Raw genomic sequence first — 23638 nt, 5'->3', positions numbered from 1 at the left:
CCACACAAAAAAAAAACCTGTAAGCCGTTCAGGCTTGGAATCCATACAGCTATTAACTGCTAGAACCGATTTAATAACTAAAATGCACGCTAGAATCAGACATTTTTATACCTAAAAAATTGGTATCTAAGTAATGGTGTCATGCTCACACACCAGTCATCTACCCTACCAGGGACTGGATGCCGATATCAATGCAATGATTTCATTTAACGGCTAAATCCTTTTCTGGAGCAAATTTCAGCTACCGTGAAAGCCGCAACAATAAAAGAAAAGACGAGACAAAACGGAAGATAGAAAGTACTGTGGTGACGGTTTCAGTCCTCTTATGTCTGCATGACGAATGGATACCGAAGTGTATTGACAATTCCGAACCCCGAGAAGCAGGCAATGCTTTGCTAATAGAAACTGGAATTCACCAGAATGAGAACAACCATTGAGAACGATCTTTTACAAGCAGTATGAACTACTTACGAAAGTACATACATGAACATGATAAAAAAAAACTGATTCAACACATAGCAGTGGTGTTTTCACCACACAACAATAAACAACAACAAGAAAGAATTATGGATTCGGATAGGACAGTGACAGAGAAAGACTGATTCTCAAACACAACCTACCAATTCGTTACAATATATTTAAGGATTATGGCAATGCGCAAGGGAATGCCAAAAGAACATTTTAGCCATCTGCTTGAGTGAGAAATATAACAGGGTCAAAACGGCACGAAACACGGTGCAGTTGCGTAAGCGGCTGCGCTCGAAGCGATGCGGTGGAGTTTCGAGGATCGAGTGAGTACCCATGCTAGCACCTCTCATCGGTGCAGTTCACAATGGTCCCACCTCGATTCTACCGCTATCTCCATTGCGTCGCTTAGAGCGCAGTCGCTTACGCATTTGCACGGTACTTCGCTGCCGTTTTGATCCAACTATACAATTGCTTTAAAAATTCGATGCGAACCACTTGTAAAAAAAAATGCTGTTTCCATTAGTAGCGAGCTGCGTCTAGTGAGAATCCTTACACTGGTATTGAGTTAAGCGCAGAGAGTTTGTTACAGAAGTGTTCCGAAAGTCTAATTCACAGATACACGCAGAATCAACCCTTGCGCCATACCAAACACCATCAAAAGACGAAAGACTTGATGCTCAACTACTTCACTGGATAAGCATAAAGTATGGTTTGAACTTATGAATCTTCCGAGTCAAATATTCCCTATGAATTTCTCTATAAAGCAACACAAAAAAGAACATGCCCATTCAGAACAAGCACCGGACATGCTATTTACAAACAGTACTTAGCAGCTGTACCTAGAATATAGAAACCTAATATTTGAAAGGATCAATGATTAGACCAGCACTTGACTTTGGAAAGAACCTGATTGATTTTAGCTATGGCAGTGAAACATTCTACAAAAACAACTCCTTAGATGATCTAAGGAGAACCTTCATAACCTTTCCAAAGTTCCTTTGGTTCTTTAGCACACTTCCGCCGAATGAACGCACCGGCGTAGTCAGTTACCTAAAAAGTGATAGTAATCAGTAACAGAAACATTTCAGATAACTTAGCACAATGCAACACACATTTTTAGACGGAAACAAAAGTACAGAATATGTTACAACTATAACAATACAATACGTAACAACTCACCCGCTTAGAGCCTTTCTCTGTCAGGCTGAAGTTGAAATCAGGCCGCTCCGACTCACGTTTTAGCATCTCCTTGCTCACCTAGAAAAATCCTCTGTCCTCTTTGAGGAAGGATATGACGAAAACAGAAAATATTTCAGAGCATACAGACGTTTGTTTTTGAGCACTTCGCCCCGACGTAACGATCTTCCTAACATTTTCACGTATTTCCCGAACCCCACAATAGCAGAGATCGAGGTAAATAATAATTATGAACAATAGTAACAACTAACAATAACAATAACAGTAATAGAGTAGATTTCAATGCAAATGTATCATTATCCTAAGAATAGAACATTATGTTTTCTCAAGACATTCTTATTAATCAAACTATTATACAAAGTACTAGAAAAGTCATTCAACTGTCGCTCTGTTTCTCTATCGCAGGTGAATTCCCACTCAGACTCATAGGTCATGTAATGTTGTGCCTTAAGCTTTGACAATTAAACGAGTAGTAGTCTACAGTGTCTACTCACCACCTACGAACTTGCTCTGTATATCAAGGAAGCGAAATATCCATGTTGAAGTGAAAGAGGTGAAAATGAACCACTATTAGGAAGATAGGCTTATCTCGATGATCCCCTAGTTAAATTACAAAAGTTGGTGTTAACCTGTTTAATGATCCATTCCTTCTTTTTCTTCGTAGCATCCTCACGATGTCCTATATAACGAATTATGATAGGACCAACCACTTTCTCGATTTCACCCATTAGTTTCTGAAATTGCCAAACATTCCTTCTTGGAGTTTCTGCTACCATTATTAGGAAAAAAAAAGAAAACTGAAGAATGTTCAGATATGAAGGGCCATACCTTGGCACGTTTGCGATCAACATCGCTTGCAAATCGCTCCCAGACATGCCGTTCACGATCGCGTTTTTTCTCACATGTTTTCTGAGTGCCATCGAGACTACTGCAGGTAGCCGATGATGAAGCTGCAGGCGCTACAGACTGGGTACTGGTAGAAGTGGACACTTGAGGAGAGCACATCGAAGACCAACGCAACAACAAATCATTCTGTTGTTTGTTCTTGAAAGCATAATGTACTTTAAAAATGATGAACAAACTCCGAAAATATTGAATTTATATACCGCATCAGTGCTGTCTGACTCAAGATCGTTGCCGCATCCTGAGGTATCTGGCATGCGCGTGGGGGTGCGTTCACCAGGATCACTTTCCTCCCCTTCCGGAAGTTCCCAAACAGATTCCCGAGTTATCTGAAAATTTCATCTTTAATGAAAGGAATTCATGTTATAGTCAGCATACTTTGTGGTAATAATATTTGGCTCCATCTTCATCCACTGCTTTCCTCCACAAGTACTCCTTAAGCGGCGGTGGTGGTGGAGGAGTTTTGGGTACTGGAGGTGATTTCGGTGTTATTACTTTTGTCGTCGACGGCTGCTTCTGGAATAAACTCAAACTGTTGACCATAACAAAGTCTTCTGTCTAGTGGCTCTTTCGAGCAAATTTACTGTCCAGCGATCTAAAATTAGCTTAAGACTACCAGTGAGGTTCGAAGTATAGCACGAACTCTATGTTTTGACATATCAACAAAGATAGCACTACAGTTGACTGATGAGTGTTGAATTCTAAACTGCTCAATACTTATGGGATGGATCGGCTCTCCTTGGGATGGATCGACGTGTTCGACTTCAATTCAGAATCGTTCGAGTTTTTATGAAGGCGTATGCCGCCTATACAGAAAATTACGGTAGCAAACCGATGCAACATTAGTGTTCTTACCCTCACAAACAATTCGGATACCAACTTATAGGTCCAGAAAAGATGCAAAGTTTGATTGCTCTAACGCGAACTCGAACCAACGAGCTACAGAGGTGGGGACCTTTTATCACTGTGTTTTTTCCATCTAATAATTAATAGCCTCTTATATATATATATATATATATATATATATATATATATATATATATATATATATATATATATAAAGAACGGTAGCGCACCAAGCCGTAAGGAGATGCCTCCATGGTTCGCCTATTCTTCATCATGCGTTGTAGCTCACAGAGTGTGCTGACAGCGCACAGTAAAAACAGGTCGAAAAATGGATATCATATCTAACGTTGTAACATCTTCTGTTTCTCCTAGGATCCTGTGATCCTTGTAACTGTGATATGTAATTATAAGTGTAATTTGCAACTGTGACTTGTAGGCTGTAAAAACGTGAAGCTGACATTGGTCTCTGCGAGCTCTTGCGGCCTCTGGTAGCCAGCAATCTCTCAAGCATCCATGCAATCGAACGCGATCGCAGAACAATGAATACTGTTGCCAATGTTGTAACAACGTGATCCGGACAGGGGAAACGGGGAATCGTGGCGGAATCATTCGACATAAATTCCAGCACTCGTGATTTACTGTAGTCATTGCAATTGTGTCAGACATTGTCCTCAAACACTGATGAGAGGACAGGTAGTTTCGTCGTTGACGTCATCTACGGAATAGTGGTTTGGGAAGTAGCCAATAACTCAACTGAATAAAGATGTGCCATTGTCCTAGTGAGCGTAGAAAGTAGTGTGCATATATTACCAAGAAAACTGCGAAATCACTCAACAATGCTTACTTTCAGAAAAGAACGAAAAGAGCCGTTGTTAAAGACAAAAACGGTTTGCTACAACAGAAATTAACAGTTTTTATCCAAAAGCAAAAGCGAAGTGAAGCGAGAACCATGAAAACCCCAAAAACTCTTTAATTCTCTTAAAATGATGCTTAACAAGTCGAGTTGTTCGTATAGCAAAATCCGGTGCTAATTGTTTCACCACCACGTTATTGATGGGGAAAAATAGGCCGTTTAATTGCCTACGTCGGTTGTATTATTGTTCTTCTTCGAATTGCACGTTCTTCTCGGGAACTTGCACTGAGCTTCTTGCTTCGCTAGTATATATATATATATATATATATATATATATATATATATATAAAGTATATGTATAATAAGTATTTTTTTTTTTTTTTTTTTTTTTTTTTTTTTTTTTTTTTTTTTTTTTTTTTTTTTTTTTTTTTTTTTTTTTTTTTTTTTTGTGTGTGTGTGTGTGTGTGTGTGTGTGTGTGTGTAAAGTGTCTGGCGTTAATCAATCCGCTTGGGATGCACCCCCACGTTCACTTCAATTCAGAATCGTTTGAGGTTCACGAACGTGTATCTGGCCTATACAATGACTTGCGGTGGCTAGCCGATGTGTCAAGTCAGTGCTTTTATCCTCCCAGACAAGTCTGGTACCAATACCAATAATTATCAACCCCGGAGGGATGAAAGGCTTGGTGAGCATTAGGGCGGATTCGAACCTCCGATCGATCGTGCAGGAAGCGGAACCTCTAACCGCTACACCACACCCGCCCCCAGATGCTTCGCTAGTAGCATCCAAATTTTCCTTTGAAGGGTTCCGTGAAGAAATCTGATCAGTGGTCATCCTGCAGTGCGCTTAATGTAGTATAGAACAGTCACGCTGCAGTCGCTAACGGTCATGATACGTCGTTTGTCGTTGGAATACATCACGTGTCCTATGGCAGGTGCAGCAGCATCCTAAAGCTTCGATTGTTGTCGTATGATAGAGTTTTGAACGTCTCCTTTCATGTTCCTGTAGTTCGGGATACTATGACTAGCAACGTCGTTTTGACGAAACGTTCAATGGGGCCTTTTCTTTTGCTTGCTAAACGAGCTGGTTGTTAAGAGGCAAGACGAAGAAGGAAGAACAGTAATGTTAAAGAGGTGAAAACGAAGCTGGAATGTTTTCCTTACTCTTCGGCCTTCATCACTACGTGTTCGATATTTTTATATTGCTCTAAAAGTAGGACGTGGCATAGATAAAAAATGAATGATGATATCAGAATTATGCATGTGAGAAAAATACAATGTTGAAAAATGGATGCTGGTCGAAGTTGAAAAGCCAAAACGTGTACGACCTTCGAGTCGATTTGGTGCGCTGGCGCCAGGAAGCTGAAATGAGATGTGACGGGTCCCGCGATGTCAAATTGGTGTGCCGGCTCCAGAAACTTATAAAATTGGGTGCGACGGACGTCGTCGAGTTAGTGCGCCGGTGTCGAAGAGCGGTAAAATAATGTGACATGGGTTCAACGGCGCGGAATTGGTGTGTCTTGATGCAGTAGTATAGCGTAATAACTTCGTTTCCCAGAAGGTGAATGAGACGTGAGAACGTGTGTTGTGGCCACGGCCAGTGTGCTCTATCACTCCCTACGTATCTATTTCTTTGACGTTTGCCCTAGGTTGGTAACATGCCTTCTTCAGAAAGTGAAAACACTCGTGCAAACGGCATTAGCATAAAAATTGTTAAACATCAGTATCAATCTTTTGCCTTCACTTATAATATAAAAAGATTGAGAAACCATTGTTAGAGAAACAAAAATCTAATTTCACAAAAAATGTCGCTGCTATCAATTTTCATTGATCAGTGAAGGCGAGTAAAGCGAACACCACAAAAAGTTCGGCTTTACCTGGACGTTCAGACTGGTAAGAATATAAGGTAGGAAAGCAATGTTCAACGAACCATCTATGGATGTATGGTGCGAAGTTAGAAGTTAGAGCGTATTTCTACTGCTTGCAGAAATCCACCGAAATAATCAGTGAGTATCTTCATTGAGAAGGAAAATCCCCAAGCAGCGAAGAGTATTTGAAAATGCACAAAGATACGAACAATTAAAGAGTGCGAGGTTTGTAGTGTGGTAGTAGTGCAGAAATTTATTACAAATCTATACCAAAACTTCTTTTATTTTGACCATTTAAGATGACAGAAATGAATTTGAAGAATGACGTCGAAATTGACTTGTTTTTGCTCTTTTCTGCCTACTTGGAACTGACAGGAAAGTGCTGCATACTAAACGGATGTTGAGGCGACGCACAAGCAGAAAAGAAATAACATGTTAGGGGAATTCCTTTTCCTAATAGAAAAGAAGGGCGAGTATGGTTTCACCTAGCCCATAGTCAGAGAATGAGATAACACCTAGGTGAATGGCAACGGTGCAATACTCCGCTCTCCCTGAAAAATATGCGCATTGCCACAGACCGAGTGATAGAGTCCGTCCCACTTCAATCGGCTTTTGTAGAATACGAAACGAAATAAGTATTTGCAAGCGCACCACGTGATGACTCAATACACATTCACTGTGCGTGAAGTAAAATTGGTTTAAATTAAGATTTAATTCTAAAGTAATAGTCGCTATGGAATTCGCCTATATATACCTCTCGACTGGGGACCTGTAAACTCTTTGATTCTTAAATGACTGAAATTGGAGGTGACCATCTTCATTCTACAATGGTCAGACTACATACTGCGGCATCTATAATAGAAGACTTAGAATTACCTTGTCAATCTTTTGTTCCAGAATCGATTGCACTATTGCCATCTCTTTGAGGAGACTCTGCGAACGTTGTCTGCAAGAATTCGAAACGATTAAAAAGAAGACTAGATTAGTATCTCAGTTACAACGTGTCGCTCAAAACATGTTCTGGCCTTATTATCGGCCAGAGAGACCTGACCACTTTTACGACATCGAAATAGTAGTATAGTTGTACATTCGGGTCAGAACGACATGAAAGTCGAGGTGCGACCATCGCGAACTGCAGCGAAAGATGGTGCCAGCAGAGGTCCTCTTTTAATTCTGACTACTACGCACTTCTGCACCGCTTACGCTACTAAACCAAGCTTCACGCTGTTTTGACCCGGACATAATATCTAGTTAAACTCCGTAGAACAATAATGTGATAAAGTGGAAGTAAGGGAAAGAAATGAAGAAACGTAGTGTATTTATATACACATTTATAATTTCATTCTTCACATCTTAGCACTAACGGTCACCATCGTTGAACCAAATGAAGTAGTTTTGAAGCTCTACCTTTAACACCCTTGTGATCTTTCATAAAAAGTTAAATGTGACACCAAGAAACTAGAAAAAAAGCATAGTGCATTACATAGAACAAAGCGACATATGATCTTAGCCTATCAATGTGTATATTCTATTCTATAGTCTATATTCTAGTCTAGTCTATATTCTATAGTCTCTTGTCGCTTAAAAACATAGCAATGCGGTATATGATTTGCCAATATAATCCTGTTCCACTTATTTTGACGTGGATTAGCTGTACATATGACTCAAAGCCTCAAGTTATGAAGCAATAATTTCTGTAGTAGTTTTAAGCACCTGTACACATGAGAAAACAAAAAAAAACAGCATTCTTTGCAGCGGTACACAACTGACTCACTGTAAAGAAAGTATGTCGTAAGCCTCATAGTATTTCCGACACTCTTCTGGGTCAAAATCGTCGACTGCTGCTTGGGGACATTCACTTGGAGCATGGAATCCCGGTAAGTCAACAGTTGGAAAGCCAGGATAAGGAACGTAATCGTTGAAGGGTGGAGCGGGAGGGAATACTAAAAAGATCCCACAGAATTGACTGATTCTACTGCGCATTAACGTACCATACCTGGAGGTAACGCTGGTGGTGGAGGAGCAAGAATGACTTGTGGTGGTGATAGTATCTGTGGTGGTGGAGGGGGAATACTGGTAGTAATAGTAGGTCGAGGCCACTGTAAGTAACACCAAATCGTGAAGGACAATTTCAATTCTCAGTCCCAAACTAAGTTGAGTTCTACTTCTAAGTTACAGAAGTAGCACAAGAAAACTCACATTAGGTATAACTTTAGTCACAATTATAGGTTCGTCATCAATTAAACGGTTACGCTTCATAAAGCGTCGATGTTCAAACGCTAAATCAATGGACTCTGATATTAAAAAAAATCTACTGCGACATCGAAACATACCGTTTTTACTTCGCTCTCTAGAAGAACTCCTAGTTCTTTTCAGAGGTCGGTCTGTAAAAGCAGAGTTCCTAGCATCTTAACACATACACACACACACACACAACCTTATGCACTTCATGAATCCAGAACAACAAATTTTCAAACCAATGGCGACAACAACAGAGATTTGATTGAGAGCATTTTGCTACTTATATTCACTTTGAATACCGGGACTCCCAAGCTCGCCGAATACAAATAAGTACCGTTACTCCAACGAGATATCCGGAAGCGAGGAGTTGGCCTTCTCTGACCTACAACTGTGCAGAAGCGATCCATGGACGAAAAGACAGCTCCATTCCGCCGATCACGAAAATTCAAAAAGCGATCATGGCCACTCCTGAACCCTCTCCTCTTAGTTTTATATATATATATATATATATATATATATATATATATATGTAGAAAGAGAGAGAGATATTGGAATGTTATAGCAATAAAGCAGAAAAAAAACCTGGATAATCCATCGTGATCCTCACTTGAAAGCTGGTCAACTTCTTGGCCACCGGATGCTCTGCTCGTCTTCTAAACAACATACATTAAAATCGTTATCAACACAATAACCTTAAAAAAAATGTAGGGCTTCTTAATAAGTTACTTTAAAACTAAGAGGTGAACGCAGCAACGAATGAATATAAGGTTGGACAGAAAGTCTTGTCAACATTTGTAATTTTTTCTACTTTATTTTTTAAATCAGATTACAGTAGAAATTAATCGATAATATAATCATCATTATTAATTACAGCACTGTCCCACCTAATGAGCAGGTCAGCGATCCCTTTCTCCCAGGACTGGGAAGACTGGGAGTTGAAGAAGTCGCTGACCGCTCGTTCGACTTCTTCAAACTTGGTGAAGATTTTCTTAGTTAGGAAAGACTAAGGGCGGGTGTGGCGCAGTCGGTTAGAGGTCCGTTGTAGCCACACGGTCGAGGGTTCGAATCCGCCCTAGTGCTCACCAAGCCTTTCATTCCTCCGGGGTCGATAAATTGGTACCAGACTTGTCTGGGAGGATAAAAACACTGACTTGATCATCGGCTGGCCCCCACAAGTCATTGTATAGGCCAACACGCGTTCCAAAACCTCAACGATTACGAATTCAAGTAAAACTCGTTGGCGCATCCCAAGTGGATTGGTACGCCAGTGACTTTATCCTATCTTTTTTTAAAGGAAAGTCTTAAGGCGCCGAAGTAAGTGGTAGTCTGGAGGTGAAAGGGAGAATAGGGGGACGGGGCACCGTCCCAGCCTAATTCCTTCAGTTTTCCATGGGTCTCCTTAGCTGCATGGGGCCTAGCGTTGAGGAGGTGCTCCGAAGCTCGTCTCTGCCGTTTTTCTCGAACGGCCGATGCGAGCTTCTGGAACTGACTAGCGTATATGGAACAGGTGGTGTGTCGTCGGTCCGTCGGCGTGTCTTCTCCTCGAGGGAGCCGCACAGCATGGTGCGCGTTAGAGTCGTACAGGACCCAACTCTCATCTCCATTAATAAGATCTTCGAGAAACTCCTTTCTATGCAGACAAAGAAGGAGAGATTGACAGATGCATACCCGGGTGAAACATGCGCCATCCATCAAGATGTAAGGGATCCATCGAACCGGCACTTTTGTGTAGCCTAGGACCTGAAGGCGACTGACATCTGTTATATGGCTACACTCGAGTCTCGTCGCAAGACTTCAGGTGTTGATCTCCGGAACTTCTTTGACGGCATCGAGAATGGCGGAGCCTTCGACAGTGTGGGAGCGTCCCCACCGGGGCTTGTATTCGAAGTCGGTGTCTCAGCTTGCGGAGCGAGCGAAGCAGTGCTTGACAGCCGTGATGGTAGTAGTGCCCTGGTCCAATCTGCTGTTAATGTTGCGGCCTGCCGTTGCTCCAATGGAGCCACGCATATTCCTAGAAGATGATAGCTCGAAGTTGCTCTTGCGTGATTGACATCGTGATTAAAGTTGAGGAAGGGCCCCATGTATATATACCTATTGTGGAGAATCTTCGAAAATGTTCTACAACTACAAAATGGTGCAACATGGGTTCCGCCCAAAAATGGAAAATTCTAGATATTTCGAAAAATGAGTGACAATAATTTCTGTCCAGCCTAATAGAGAGATCAAAAAGCATGCTCTCTTGCTATCTCACACTGTTCTTAAAAACGGCCAAACACTTACGTTTACTCAAATGAACACAATTTCTTGCTAAGAAAATATAGAAAATTACTAGCGATCAACCGAGAATGGCTTGGTTTGTTCTAGTAACCTATTCGAAAACAACAAAATTGTAACCTTTTTAGGAATTCGGAATGTGACATGCTGTTGAAGAACGGCTTGGAGACGTATCGCAGCCCTAGTTAGGCGGTCTATCCGCACTTCTAGAGGAATACGAGAACTCTAAAAAAAGAGACATTAGAAAACTTCCATAAGCAAGTAGTAAACTGGAAGTTACCACTTTCTGTGCGTTCGATCCTTCTGTCTCGGAGACCTTATCTACTATGAAGTTCACGGTATCTCTGACGTAAATACTGTCTGTGATCGTCAACGATGCCAAATCAGCTACCATCGGTAATATTTCAGGAGCCCGTGCCTAAAGCGATAACATTCAACTAAGCAATATCTTAAAGAATTAGAACAAATAAAAAAGGATGAACATTAATTGCATCAGCACAAGACTGCATCATTGTTAGTGATCGGATGATGACAAGCTTCAAATCGAGGGCTTCACCGAACAAAACATCGGGAAAGCATGTTCGTAACCACATTTTGAAAATATTGGGTAAGCCATTAGCTACGAATATGTGTTGCAAGGAAGGCTCCTGAAGCGGAAATATTCTCCAGTAAATTTTTTTCAAGGAATGAGAATAAAAACAACGATGAAAACGAACAATGGAGCATATGGAGTCCGCAATTCGATGCATTGGCCGAAGTACACCAGATTCATTTTTTAAAATGGTAATTTCCGTCTAAAACAAGACTTAGTTAAAGGTACCATTAGAAGCAAAGCAAAATTTGTTTACCATGAGTTTAATCCATCCCAGAACATGAGTTCTATTGCGACATCCAGTCGCCAGTGCTTTTTCGAGCCTCTCCTCTATTTCAGCCAAGGTTAAGTTATCTCGACCGCGAAATCTATGTTTCTTCCGAGCAGGTGCTATTCGTCCAGAGGCCTGCAACAGAACAACTCAAACGTTTCATTCCCCTTCACAAAATATGTGCATGATTCATTTTTTAAACTATTTGCCTATATTTCTGAGAAGTTATTCCGACCTAACAAAAACGAAGCTCCCGACTTCGATAGTCGATTTCTGCTGAACCACATTCTTCACATTTACATCTATTTACATGTCTTACGATTGCTGCTGTCTCTAGGTGTTGGTGAGTAAATAATAGGTTTGTCTTAGTGCGACTTGACTAACTTCAATAAATGTTCATATGGTAATTGAGATGAGGCGACACTGTATCAAACACAAAACAGCAGCAGCGAGGCAGCGGGCATCTACACTTATGTTATTTGTAACCTGTGCTCGTTCGGTATGAGTTTTTGGTAGAGAGAAAATTGTTATAGAAAGAAGACACGTGAACTGCAGCAAACTCACGATTTACAAATGATGACAAACAAAAAAAAACAACAAAAAAACAACAAATAAAACCGAACATTATTTGTATCAAAATAATACGCGAGGCCAAAAGAAAAGAGCACCAGCCGACGACTTAACAACCAAAAACAAAAAAAAAAAATAAACAGCCAGGCAAAAACACAACAAGATTCAGAGCACAACTGAGGAAGTCAAATAGACAAATTGTACAAAATATATAAATTTTCATTTAGATTCAAGACGCACATCCGGCGAAGATGCAGATCGCACGCGATGACATTCGACGATTAAGTCGACGCGACGACCCGGCGATTAAGTCAAGTAAGTTAAGTAAGTCATCCAACAAGTATAGTACTATCGTTTCAAAACAAAATTATTGTAATAAAACCCAATTAATTCTTCTGAACTTAGGCAAAGATCTTAACGGAAAATGAAATTAGGAAGAGTTCGATACCATTAAAGTTGTAAGTTGAATAACTACCAAGAAGTGGTGCTGCGTAAAATTAATGCTGTATACGTGACCAGCACCTCAAATATTCACCCGAAAAAAAAAGAACCGCGGAAAAAGCTGTCTTGAGATTTTGAAGCATGTCGCGGATTACTGCAAAAAGCTAAAGCCTGCGTTTTACGAAATAGACGATGTTCGGATCTCTCCATCAATGGATGCGGTAGTGGTGTAGTTCACCACTACTGCAAGCGTGATGCCGCTCAATCCCGCCCAGTAGTGCAGAAGAAGAAACGCGAAACAGAATCTCTTGCACCCGTATTCCCAACGAGACAACTTATTACATGACGGAATGCGGACAACACTTTTGTCATTGTCACACGATCCAACTAATATAACTCAGATAAACAGAAGAAGCTACCCCGCCCGCACAATCACTGACGAAGCCAGTGCAAACAAAAGCGTTTCTTTACCTTTTCTTCTAGACACCTTTTTCAGGACTACTGGCAAGAACTGAGAGGGATTGCGCTCACGCTTGTGAACGACGCTCACGCCTCTATTTATTCGTCATGAGAACCCAAAAGAGTTAGTTTCGTACTACGCTCCCTTTAATCCTTTAATCTTAAGGAGGTGGCGAGAATGAGCGTGTCTAGTACAAACAAGCAGACACACAAATAAATGAAAGTGCGCATATATTAATAAATTCCTCTTATATTTTTTGACAAGGTCTTGCGGAGCACTCGCCGTTAAACAAACACATATTTGCATATAACACTATATGCACATTTGAGCAAGTTTTGCAGTTATTTTTGCATGATGACGAAGAAAAACCGCGAAATTGCTATGGATTTTTACCTTCACTTCTTCGTCTGCACTCCTGTCACTGTCATCGCTTTCAGATTCAGACTCGTCATCCGCTGCACCATCATCTACCATCTCTGGCGGTTTTCCTATCCACCCTGTGCAGGAAGGTGTTCCACAGAAACAACGCTGTGCTTCGCGCCTAAATTCTTTAAATACCAATACACGGAAAGCAGAGCTGTTAAATGATCAAAATATTTAAATAATGGCACAAAAATACTTTTTCCCCCAGCTGAGTGGAAACTTAGCAGCTGGAGGCCTCAAAATGTGGTAAGTTCGAAACACTTCTAGCCACTTTCTTAAAAGTCCTGGTACAAAGCCCCATGGGTTTATGAAGCAACGAGTTTCCCGATCTCTCACATATTTTTCTTTTGGAAATGTTAACAGACTTATTGAGGGACGGCCCTTAGAAGTTAGAGATCAAACACAATTTGTAAGGAGATAAAGACTTTAACTGTTAACAGGTTATCGGTAGAAATTAAACCTGTCAGAAGCTGCAGACCTCGGCTTTCACGGCTAGTTTCTGACTTTCATTTTCATGTTCGGACTGACTTTCAACATAACTATTATATATATATATATATATATATATATATATTCATCCGGTATACTCTTATTTTGTATATTCAGAACGAGTACAAAAATCAACTATTTCTTAGGACATGGGCGCGTTTTTAATTCCTTAAACATCTAAAAAGTGCGAGATATGACAACTCATTTTTCCGTTTAACTTAGACTAAAACATAGCAACGTCTTCAAAATGAAGAATACTGCAGTCTTGAATAAAAACCTTCTTAGGAAAGGTGGCTGTAATTAAAAAGGCACTTAGCTCACCCTCCAGCAAGGCTGAGAAAAAATTCAAAACCATCAGTAGAATGTAAAACAATTGAGGACTATGCAAGATGACCAACCCGTAGTTTTCAAACTGGTAGTCGAATGTAATTTCTTCGCCCAACTCAATATCCCTCTTTGCAAAGAATCCAATCCGGTCAATTGCGCATGGAGTTCTTGGTACATACCACTACAATGAAGAACTTCAGTGCGCTAAAAATACAAAATGAAACGAAAACTATCTTAAACTTATGAATTTACTTTTTCACAGACAGCATTAGGCTCGCATGAGTGATTCATGAACCGAGAACAATTCCCCTTTTTCGTGGCATCGATGATCATCGATCCAATTTCAAACATATAGTGATGAGTGTGAGAAGGATCACGTCCATATCTGAAACCATTTTCCTTAAAATCCTGATTTTTCTTGCTAAAAAATCATCATCAGCGCATAACGCTACCTCTTCAAACGTTTCGCAAATTCTTCTGAGGAAACAACTTCACCAACGTACTCAATGATGAATTGACCCCTGCAATTGTAAAGAAGTGCGAATTGGGAAGATTTTGAAAGTTATGCACTCTTATTTTCAGTTTCGAGGTTTACATTGACCAATATGGTGAATCTAATTTTATATAAGATCTGTAAGGTGAGCTGGTGGTTCCTCTCTTTTTTTTTCTTTCCATTTTCTGTAACATCTAACCACTACCGTCAAAAAGTTAAGGTCAAGCTCAATCCCTTGGTTTTGTTCCTCAATCATCAAACGGTCTGTAATTCTCTACAAGCTAAGTTGGATGAAATGGTCTTTCTTCGGTTTCGGACATCCATTCCACTTGCACGTTTCCTCTAAAAATGTTCAGAACCATGAGCTCACTCTACCAATGGCAAGTGAAAAGAGGTCGAACAATGATGAAAGCGAATGAGAAACAGTTGATAAAACCACCATGATAGAATTCACTTCCTCTTGAACTTCTTTATCAAATTCACAAATCAATTTTCTGTTCAACTGCTACATCAACAGCAACTCTAGAAAACAAAGAATAAAACTTTACAAGCGGAATCGTAAAACTTACATGTTTTGATGTATACAATTTCAAGTACGATTTAAAAAAAAAGTCTGATTGGAAATGAGGTTAACCGAATTGATAGAAACGACAATGTTTATTTGCTTTTACACTGCAACTTTCCACAACAAGATCATGTTTAGACTCGCAAAGAAAAACTCACTTTTTGATAGGCGCGACTGCTTGCACACCAAAACCTTTACTGGGTCCAGTATAGAAGGCTTGTACAGCTGCATATTCACGCTAAACTGCACATTAATATGGAATCCCGTTATATAAAAAGAGAGGAAGAAGTAAAGTGAACCTTTGCAAACCGTCTGTTTTTGCAATCTTTATCTTTTCCTAAGCAATTTTTTGGACACTCTGTGAGCATTGCCCGATTATCACATCTGCTGTCAGAGCAATCCATGTCATTGCTGCGACAAAAACACCTAAATTGCAAGAGATTTAAAGCACCACAATAAAAAATAAGAGATAAGAAAGCTCTGCATACGACGGACGATACCAACATTAGCGAAACAGCTTTCTTCTTGCTCTCCACTCTGTAGATACACTGTTCTATCTCTTCATACGTTGGCACCGGCGGAACTTCAACAGACGAAGAAGGGAGTTCGCAAGACCCGTCATCTCTCCCACTCTGTCTCGTCTGCGATATGTTTTTGAAGGGAGGATTTACAGTTCGACTCCATTTCTATACATGTATAACAGGCTTTAAAAAATACTTCAGATGCAGATGTAATTGACAAAGCATCAACGCTATCATCAGGGGGCGAGTGCTTTGTTGGTGAGTGCTCCGGCTTTGCCAACAATTGTTCTTCACCATCACAACAAGAAGAACCCTGCAAAACAAAACCTTTGAAAATAAACCGAAAAAGAACCAAGTTACTTCAAGACGGTCGGTCAACTGTGAAAATGAAAAATAAATGAAAAGAAAACTCACCTGTGCATTTTGCAAGTCCCCTACAGATGTTAGTCCTAGAGCAACCGGAGAGCCAGGCTGAAGTATTGAAAGAGTACACAATAAGTCTAATACATCTTATTGTTGCATAACATGTTCTTTAGGGTTACTTCTTGTACCTTGCTCTCAACAGTAGCTGTTTCCTGTTGCTTCAAATTGACGGTACTTGCAACGTTCAGGATTTTCTCCTCAAGACGTTTCCGCTCGAATTCTCGCATTAAAGCCTGTATATTTTCTTCAATCCTCCTCTTCTCTTCCAGTGTAGGTTGAACATTCCGTGATAATTGAGCAGTGGCAGTAGAAGCATGCAAAGTTGCTATAGTGTTTTTGGGTTCATCTAAATCATCTCCGGAAGAAACATCCATGTCCACCTGTAAATGCACTCTAATTATAGAAAGGAAAGACGTATACAATCTCAAAAAGCTGACAGACAGAAAGCGACTTCCCTCGTCTCTCTCCAGATAAGGTGAGTAGCTTGTACTAGGTTCTACAGCAATGTCAACATCCTTCTACAAAACCATTAAGTTAGTAACATCACCATAGATTTACACTGCTAAATAGGGCACCAACGCAATTAGAGGAAAGATATGAGATAAGAGAAACTCCCCACTACTATGGTTACAGTCGCATTGGAAAAAATTGCGTTTGGCACCTTATAGAAATAATAATCTCATTGAATTCGAATCTACAAGAAACGCACTTGCATCTACTGATCCCACAGTACAGTCGGGTCAAAACGACATGAAGCGCGGTGCAATTGCGTGAACGGCTGCGATCGAAGCGGTGCGGTGGAGAGTATCGGCTGGAGTCGAGGAAGGACCTTTTTGGCATCGTTTGTCGCTGCAGCTCGTGGCGTCCCACCCTGATCCCAACCCCGGTTACGCAACTGCAACGAGCTTCATTTCGCTTTGATCGTACTATAATCGTGTCGCACTAGGGCTGCCCGCCGAGTTCACTCGGGCGCGCGGTTTAGCGGCTCTGCGGTTTTGGTGATTATTGACCCCACTGTTGTGAGTAGTCAATAACCACCAAAACCACAGAACACCCAAAGCGCGCGCCCGCGCAGCTCTGAACGGTCAAAACGACGTCGAGCTCAGCTCTGAACTGCAAAGACGAGTGGTGCTGCCAAGAGGCCCTTCTAGATTTCAACGCCTAGTCTTCAGCGCACGCTCCGAGAACAGCATCATGCGTAACTGCACCAATCTTCATATCGTTTTACACGACTATAAGAAAAATATTTCTTCGGAGAGTGGCCGAGAAAGGATCAACGAGGTTTTTGCGAGAAGATGATCATCTCGAGTGGAAAATAATAGTGAAATGTAGCAACAATTCTTTGCATAACTTTTAGATGTTGATGATAGCATTTTTCTGGACAACTGCAACGAGTATCGATCACATGATCTAACAAGTTATCGTTGATCAGCTGAAATCTGTCTGAATGAGGTCGATAAAAGCGCAAGGCAAACTGAATTTGACTAACGCGTTACACTCAGAATAGAAAGAAACGTGACTTCCAGTGAAAACTGTGCAACCAAGGTAGCATGAATAACCGTACAAACACATGGTTGTGCACGGAATTAAGTATGCACAAAAAAGTAGCGTCTTGTTGTTGAACTTGTTTAGCAATTCACAAGCGTAGCTCATGGAACCAACTGGACTCAAGAAAATCCCCACATTTTTGCAGTCCTAACAACTCACCTCCTCAATGCCTAAACATGTACTTCCATCGCTCTCTTTCTTTGGAGTGACTTCAGCACCACAGTCCTAAAATCAATGGCAGCGAATTGAAACAGGAAAAAAGGATAAATAAGAAAAGCATTCTTCCAAAGACAAGGAGTTGGGTCAAAACGAGCTGAAACTTTGTAATCGTGCGTAAACGATTGCGTAATCAGCCGCACTCGGGGTGGTGCAATGGAGTTAGCGGCTGCTGGTGTGGGACCATCGCTAGCTCCATTCTTATCACAGAGATGAATAAGGTCCCACCACGACAACAGCCGCAAACTCCAACTTGCCGCTTCGAGCGTACGAACAGCTTCGGGTCGTTTTTATCTGGCTGCAACTTGTGTTCGTTGTTGTTTTTGTTTGAAGTAAAATCAATGAATGGTAGTGTTGCAAAATCCAGATATCATATCTGGGTTCATATCTTGATGTTACACATTGTTGCTTTTTTTGTTTAGAAGAATTTAGTACTGACATAATGTGGGAGTCCTGAGCTGGAAGCTACAGCACTACAGGAACACCTTCAAGTTCATGGTGTATGTTACGAGTAGGAGCGTGAGCCCACTCAATGTATCCCAATCGTCCGAAGGTAGGCGTGGGAAAGTGCGTTTTCTCCTACGAGATAGGTAAAAACACGTTGGCCATGTGCTCGCGCCGCTTCCTCGAGAGCATGGCCGCAGATCAATGGGGACTTCTCACCAGCCTATTGAAGTAAAATCAATGAACAGGCTGCTGAGGGGACCGGAACATGTACGAAAAGGGCGCTCCAACATAGGAAATAAAGCGGGTCACATGCCGGTTTTGACGACGATTAGGAAGTGATGAGCGAAACCACGCTGAGTGCCACAATCTACTACCCTAACTCTACACTTTCGCCGTTTCCGCATCACGTCAAAGTCGTGATACGCTGCTTTTAAGCTTCATTCCTTCGGCATGCTTTGAGTTCACAACATACAACAACTCGCATTTTGTTTGAGACTGATCTAATTGGGAAGGTGTTTTTCGAACACATTAGTGGATAATTTTTCAGTAACGACACATTGAAAAAGAAGTCTTAGAAAATCTGGATTTCGGAAATAAATAGTACTACACCCAAAAAAAGTTCGGTGCTAAAGGTAGTGAGGGAGAGGGGAGGGGCACTCGAAACTGCTCTAACCTAACTGTACTCCAGCTGCACTTAGGGCGCAAAAAATAATAGTTTTATAGGCGCAAGTTTTATAGATAGATATATAGTATAGTAGATAGAGCACAAATACCGTTAATTATCAAATGCAGATTGAGGGAAAACAATCTCTCAAGCCATTTTCGGTTCTTTTTACTGTTGAAAGTAGTGCAAGTTATGACATTTCTATTCACTTAGAACAAGTCTGTGTAGAGAGTTTGCTGAAGTTAAAACATTGGTAATTCCAGCTCCAACTTCCTTTTTCTCCTATTAGCTTTAACCGACATGTCATCGATCTTGTAAAACTAATCCTTTGCTGTCCAGTCTAGTCAGTCACATGGAACACCAGCAACTTCAGCACTTTTTCGTTACAAATGCTATTCTAATTTTGAGTCACATATTTTATAAAGAAGAAAACCACATAAGAGGAAGGATTTTGTTTGTTATCTGGAAGCGCTGAAATGAGCTGAACAAACGTGTCCAACTAACGGCGAAAACGGAGTGCAAAGGGTTAAAGCTTAGGATTTAGGACACTGACTAACTTAGCTATTTACTTTCACTGATAGACTGTCAATTGATGAACTATTGCTTTCTCAAATGGGAAAGACATTTGACAATTAGGAACGGTCCTTGGACTCTAGGAACGATTTTTTTGCGCTTTAAGAGTTCGGCTGCAGTTATGCACAAGTCGAAGAGTTTTTATTATGGCGCAGTTGCGAGAGCGACTACGCTCGAAGCGGCGCGGAGGGAAGGTTGGAATCACGGGAGACCTGCGCCGGCAGCACTCATCGCTGGAGTCCGAGTGAAACTAACGGCGGTCCCGCCTGGATCCTTGCTAGCTCCACTGCTTCACTACGAGTTTCAGATCGTTTTGATCCTACTATACCACCGAACACAACACCTAGATTTCACATCCACAAATGTAAGTTTGAACAAATCTCGTATCCTTTCAGAACCAGTACTTCGATTCCTTCAGCTATGGTAGACGCACATATCTGCGAATCTGGCGATCTGCACTGATCGAAGTTATCACAAGCAGACAAAGTCTGAAGAGCAAGCTTCAAAATCCTACAAAAAAAGGAGAACGTAAGGATGGGATTGAGAACTTACGCTTTTTGTACCATCTTGTGAGAGTTGTGAATCCGAGCAGGATCCATCGGTGAAAATAAGATGGGGAGGCGACTCTTCGTCCTGTTTTCAGAGATTCGTTACAGAATAAAATGGGACATGCACTAATTTCAAGTACACAGCTGCTATTGCTCTTTATTCGTAAACCTAAAGAACCACTAACGCTTCTCATGAACTCTAGACTTGATTGGTTATCTCTTTTAGGATAACCACATGCACAAAATTCTGGAAAGCTTGAACTACACAAATACAAGCATAGTAGGGTCAAAAGAACATGAAGCACGGTGCAGTTGCGTAAGCGGTTGCGCTCGAAGCGGTGCGGCAGAGCATAGCGGTTAGAATTTAGAGGGGGATCCTTGCTGACACCATTCCTCGCTGTAACCGCGACACTCCCGATTCCAATGGCTATCTCCACCAACGCAACCGCTAGCCCAACTGCACCGTGATTGACATCGTTTTGACCCGACTATAACTAACTTCTTTTATATGAGAGATGATGCGAGGACTAGTTTTTCCCGCACTGCCTGTTTACATGTCGGACCATCGCCGGATTGCTGTCCAGGATTACTCATTACTACGTATTATCAGCAAAAAGGAATTTATTTAGTTAATGTCTTGCATGCCTGCATCTAAAACATTGGTGTTATGTGCGTTTCAGTCGCCAAGCATATCGCTCTTGCACTAGCCTTTCTCACTTCTAATCATCAACACAGATGAAGGGAATAAATAATAATGGGGACTACAAGAAGTTGAAGACAGCGTTCCGGGGGGTTTTTGGAGGTTGGAATTTCTCCATTAGCGAATTGAGATCAGACATAGGTTGAAAACAACATTTTGAAAACTCCCTCAATAAATCCAGAACTAGATACATGTATATTGTTAAACTGAATACTCTGCTAACATGACGGCAGTTCGATTAAACACTGTGTTCCTTGAAATTCTCCTCATTTTGTGATTCCGCTGAAGTCATATTCGTCATGTTGTAGGTGTTTTCGCATATGTGCGGATGTCTCAGTCCACCTGAAGTACCAAATTCCTACATTTGTAGAGGTGATCTTCCAGCTTTCACCGCGATACTTTTGAATTGTGCATCCTCACTTTTTGGTTGAGAGCTCCCAGTTTCGAAAATCTCCTCAGACGCTGCGTCTAAGGAGATTTTCAAAGAGTAGTGTATTCGTTCGTCTCGAAGCCGATAATACAGGTGCTCTCCAAAGAAGTTTTAAAGATTGGAAACACAACGTGGTAACTGTGCTAATAACTTTTTGCTGTAGAATTACGTGGGAGCAGTGCTTGCTGAGAGTTCCTCCACAATTTGGAACTTAGCAAATGTTGGACAGTGTTTCCAAGAATCGTAATTGCCGCCATTTGCTACGCATGATCGACTCATTGACCACGACGAAAGAAAGAAGAACGCTGTAGTCTACAGATATTTCGCTTTTGAACACCAAAATCTAACTTCTTGTCTCGCTCAGCTTCGAGCAGCTTGTTCAGGAAAGCTAATATATCGAATCTTCTTTTGCTTTTACTCATTTAGTTACCATTTGTTTGTTTTTCGTTGTTCCGCTTAGATTTCCCCATTACATCAAAACCGAAAACTTCTAGGGTACGCATTACTTGGTACCAAAAAGACGACCCGCTTGAAAAGACAGAAAACCCCTGAATGCAACTTCGGGATTTAAAGACAACGTTCGGGAAAAATTTTGCGTGTTGGGCTCATCGATGGTAAGCAGGAGTAACGTGGGGGACATCGTGTGCAAGGACCACAACAAGAACGCGAAACGCTGCATTAAAATCCATGAATAGGGCCATCTCACTTAATGAGACGAATCCTTACGCCAGAAGATTGAAGAACTGAAACTTCGTAATAGAGAGTTCTTTGTTTATGCTGTTGTAAAAAGTTGTTTCCATGGGTAATTTCACCACTAATCCATTTTATGGTCTATTCTTAGGTCTAATTTTATAGGTGTTTGCCTCGTTGGGGAAACTGGTGCCTCCAATGTTCATCTGGTAGAGTTGTAGGGACTGCTTCGCGTCTTCTCTGTGACATTTGCGAACTACATTCAAAACTTCAAATCGAACAAAAATTTTATAATATTAATAATTTTGGAAGTTATTTAGAAGTACTCTCTCCTAACTTTAAGTAATTACATTTTAGTTCAAAAGATTTTTGGGTTAGTGAATGTTAGCGTGGTGGATTAATCAAAGGTGATTATTGGATAACGGGCATAGAAACGTAACTGTCCTCAATGAATACTACCTTCATTATAGCCTTGAGTACAAGTTCATTTAGTTTGCACAATGCATTCACTCATACTACAGGACAAAAGAAAAGACTAGCCGTATAGTACGAGAGTAAAGCTAGTACGAGCTCGCACGCTTTTTCGCTTAAGAAACTCTCCGTAAAACATCGAATTAAAATGATTACATCCAATAAATCCATCAACTATGCAAAAATCTACGGTGCCACAGTCGAGATATTTTCCCGTTTTTTCCCACCTGTCCTTCAGCTTAGAATATAATTAGCATCTTACTTTGTTTGTTGCAGAACCAAAGGTCTGCTATATAATCATATCTAGAGAAAATTTAAGGAGACATTACTTTACCATTTATATAAGCAAGCAGCTGGGTCAATCGTTCTCGAAGTGAGTAAAATCTACCCGTAGGGCTCAAAATTATTGTCAATCCTATCACACTGTACACAAAAATGAGCCTGCCAGATAGTATGTGACGAACGCCAAGCCCCAAATCTCCATTAAGGGAGTTGAGAGAACAGTTCTCGAAACGTGAAGAATTCAACTCACATAGTACGGCAGTTAAATCAGAAGAGATGAAAGGTAGATAATAAATAAAGTTCGGAATAAATAATTTTAGGTAAGCAAGTCAAACAGACTTTTAAAAACTGCACCCGAGTTATAAAAGACAAAGACATTGCATCTAGAGAGCGGCGCAGACCATGTCTTGAACTAATGCATAAAAATGAAAGAAAAGTTCTAAATACTATTGAAGCTAACTTCTGAACTTGCATCCAGAAGATCGTGGTCTTCCTCTTCCTCCAAGCCATTGTGGTTCACAAGAACTGGTGTTCCACCATGTGCCAGTGGGGAACCATCCATGGCTTAAATCTCAATCTCTCAAACTGTTACATTACACATAATTTATTCGAAACGAAACATAGCTTTTCACGAGATCGAGAAAAATTAAGAGAACGTTGAAGGAAACATTGTGTACCAAAACGTTGTGCGAGCGGCCTCCATTCATTGATCGGAGCGCGCAATAACTGCCCCGTCTGCATCTATAGAAATACATGCTACATACAACTTGTTAGAAAGGATTTCAATAACGAAGGTGAAACTTTGAAGGTAAGCAGTGATTCAAGAAAGCGAAGCCCTCGTAAA

The 23638-nt window shown here is 40.9% G+C and overlaps 1 protein-coding gene across 2 annotated transcripts; it reads right to left on the bottom strand.

The window, feature by feature from the left end:
• Positions 1-1431: 1431 nt before the first annotated feature.
• On the bottom strand, positions 1432-23535 carry RB195_006920 (uncharacterized protein; the record flags this gene model as incomplete). 2 transcript variants are annotated; one of them, XM_064180272.1, is made up of 34 exons in its annotated part: positions 1432-1518; positions 1648-1725; positions 2295-2399; positions 2494-2709; positions 2772-2897; positions 2947-3084; positions 7012-7081; positions 7910-8078; positions 8132-8234; positions 8335-8414; positions 8469-8519; positions 8711-8844; positions 8959-9029; positions 10771-10875; positions 10931-11068; positions 11133-11297; positions 11367-11444; positions 11499-11648; positions 13378-13525; positions 14295-14404; positions 14476-14608; positions 14676-14744; positions 15440-15519; positions 15581-15707; positions 15786-15922; positions 15999-16115; positions 16217-16273; positions 16354-16605; positions 16663-16743; positions 17933-17998; positions 20078-20161; positions 20226-20306; positions 23255-23358; positions 23472-23535. In XM_064180272.1, 34 exons carry the CDS (start codon positions 23533-23535, stop codon positions 1432-1434), a joined length of 3774 nt encoding a protein of 1257 aa, XP_064037158.1. The 2 variants fall into 2 exon arrangements, with proteins under 2 accessions (XP_064037158.1, XP_064037157.1); XM_064180271.1 differs by having other exon boundaries at positions 16354-16743.
• Between the last annotated feature and the right edge of the window lie 103 nt (positions 23536-23638).

This window comes from Necator americanus, chromosome I (genome assembly GCF_031761385.1).
Source record: "Necator americanus strain Aroian chromosome I, whole genome shotgun sequence".
Taxonomy (NCBI): Eukaryota; Metazoa; Nematoda; class Chromadorea; order Rhabditida; family Ancylostomatidae; genus Necator; species Necator americanus.
Note: the sequence above shows the minus strand (reverse complement) of the source record. Positions and strands in the feature narration are given on the sequence as shown.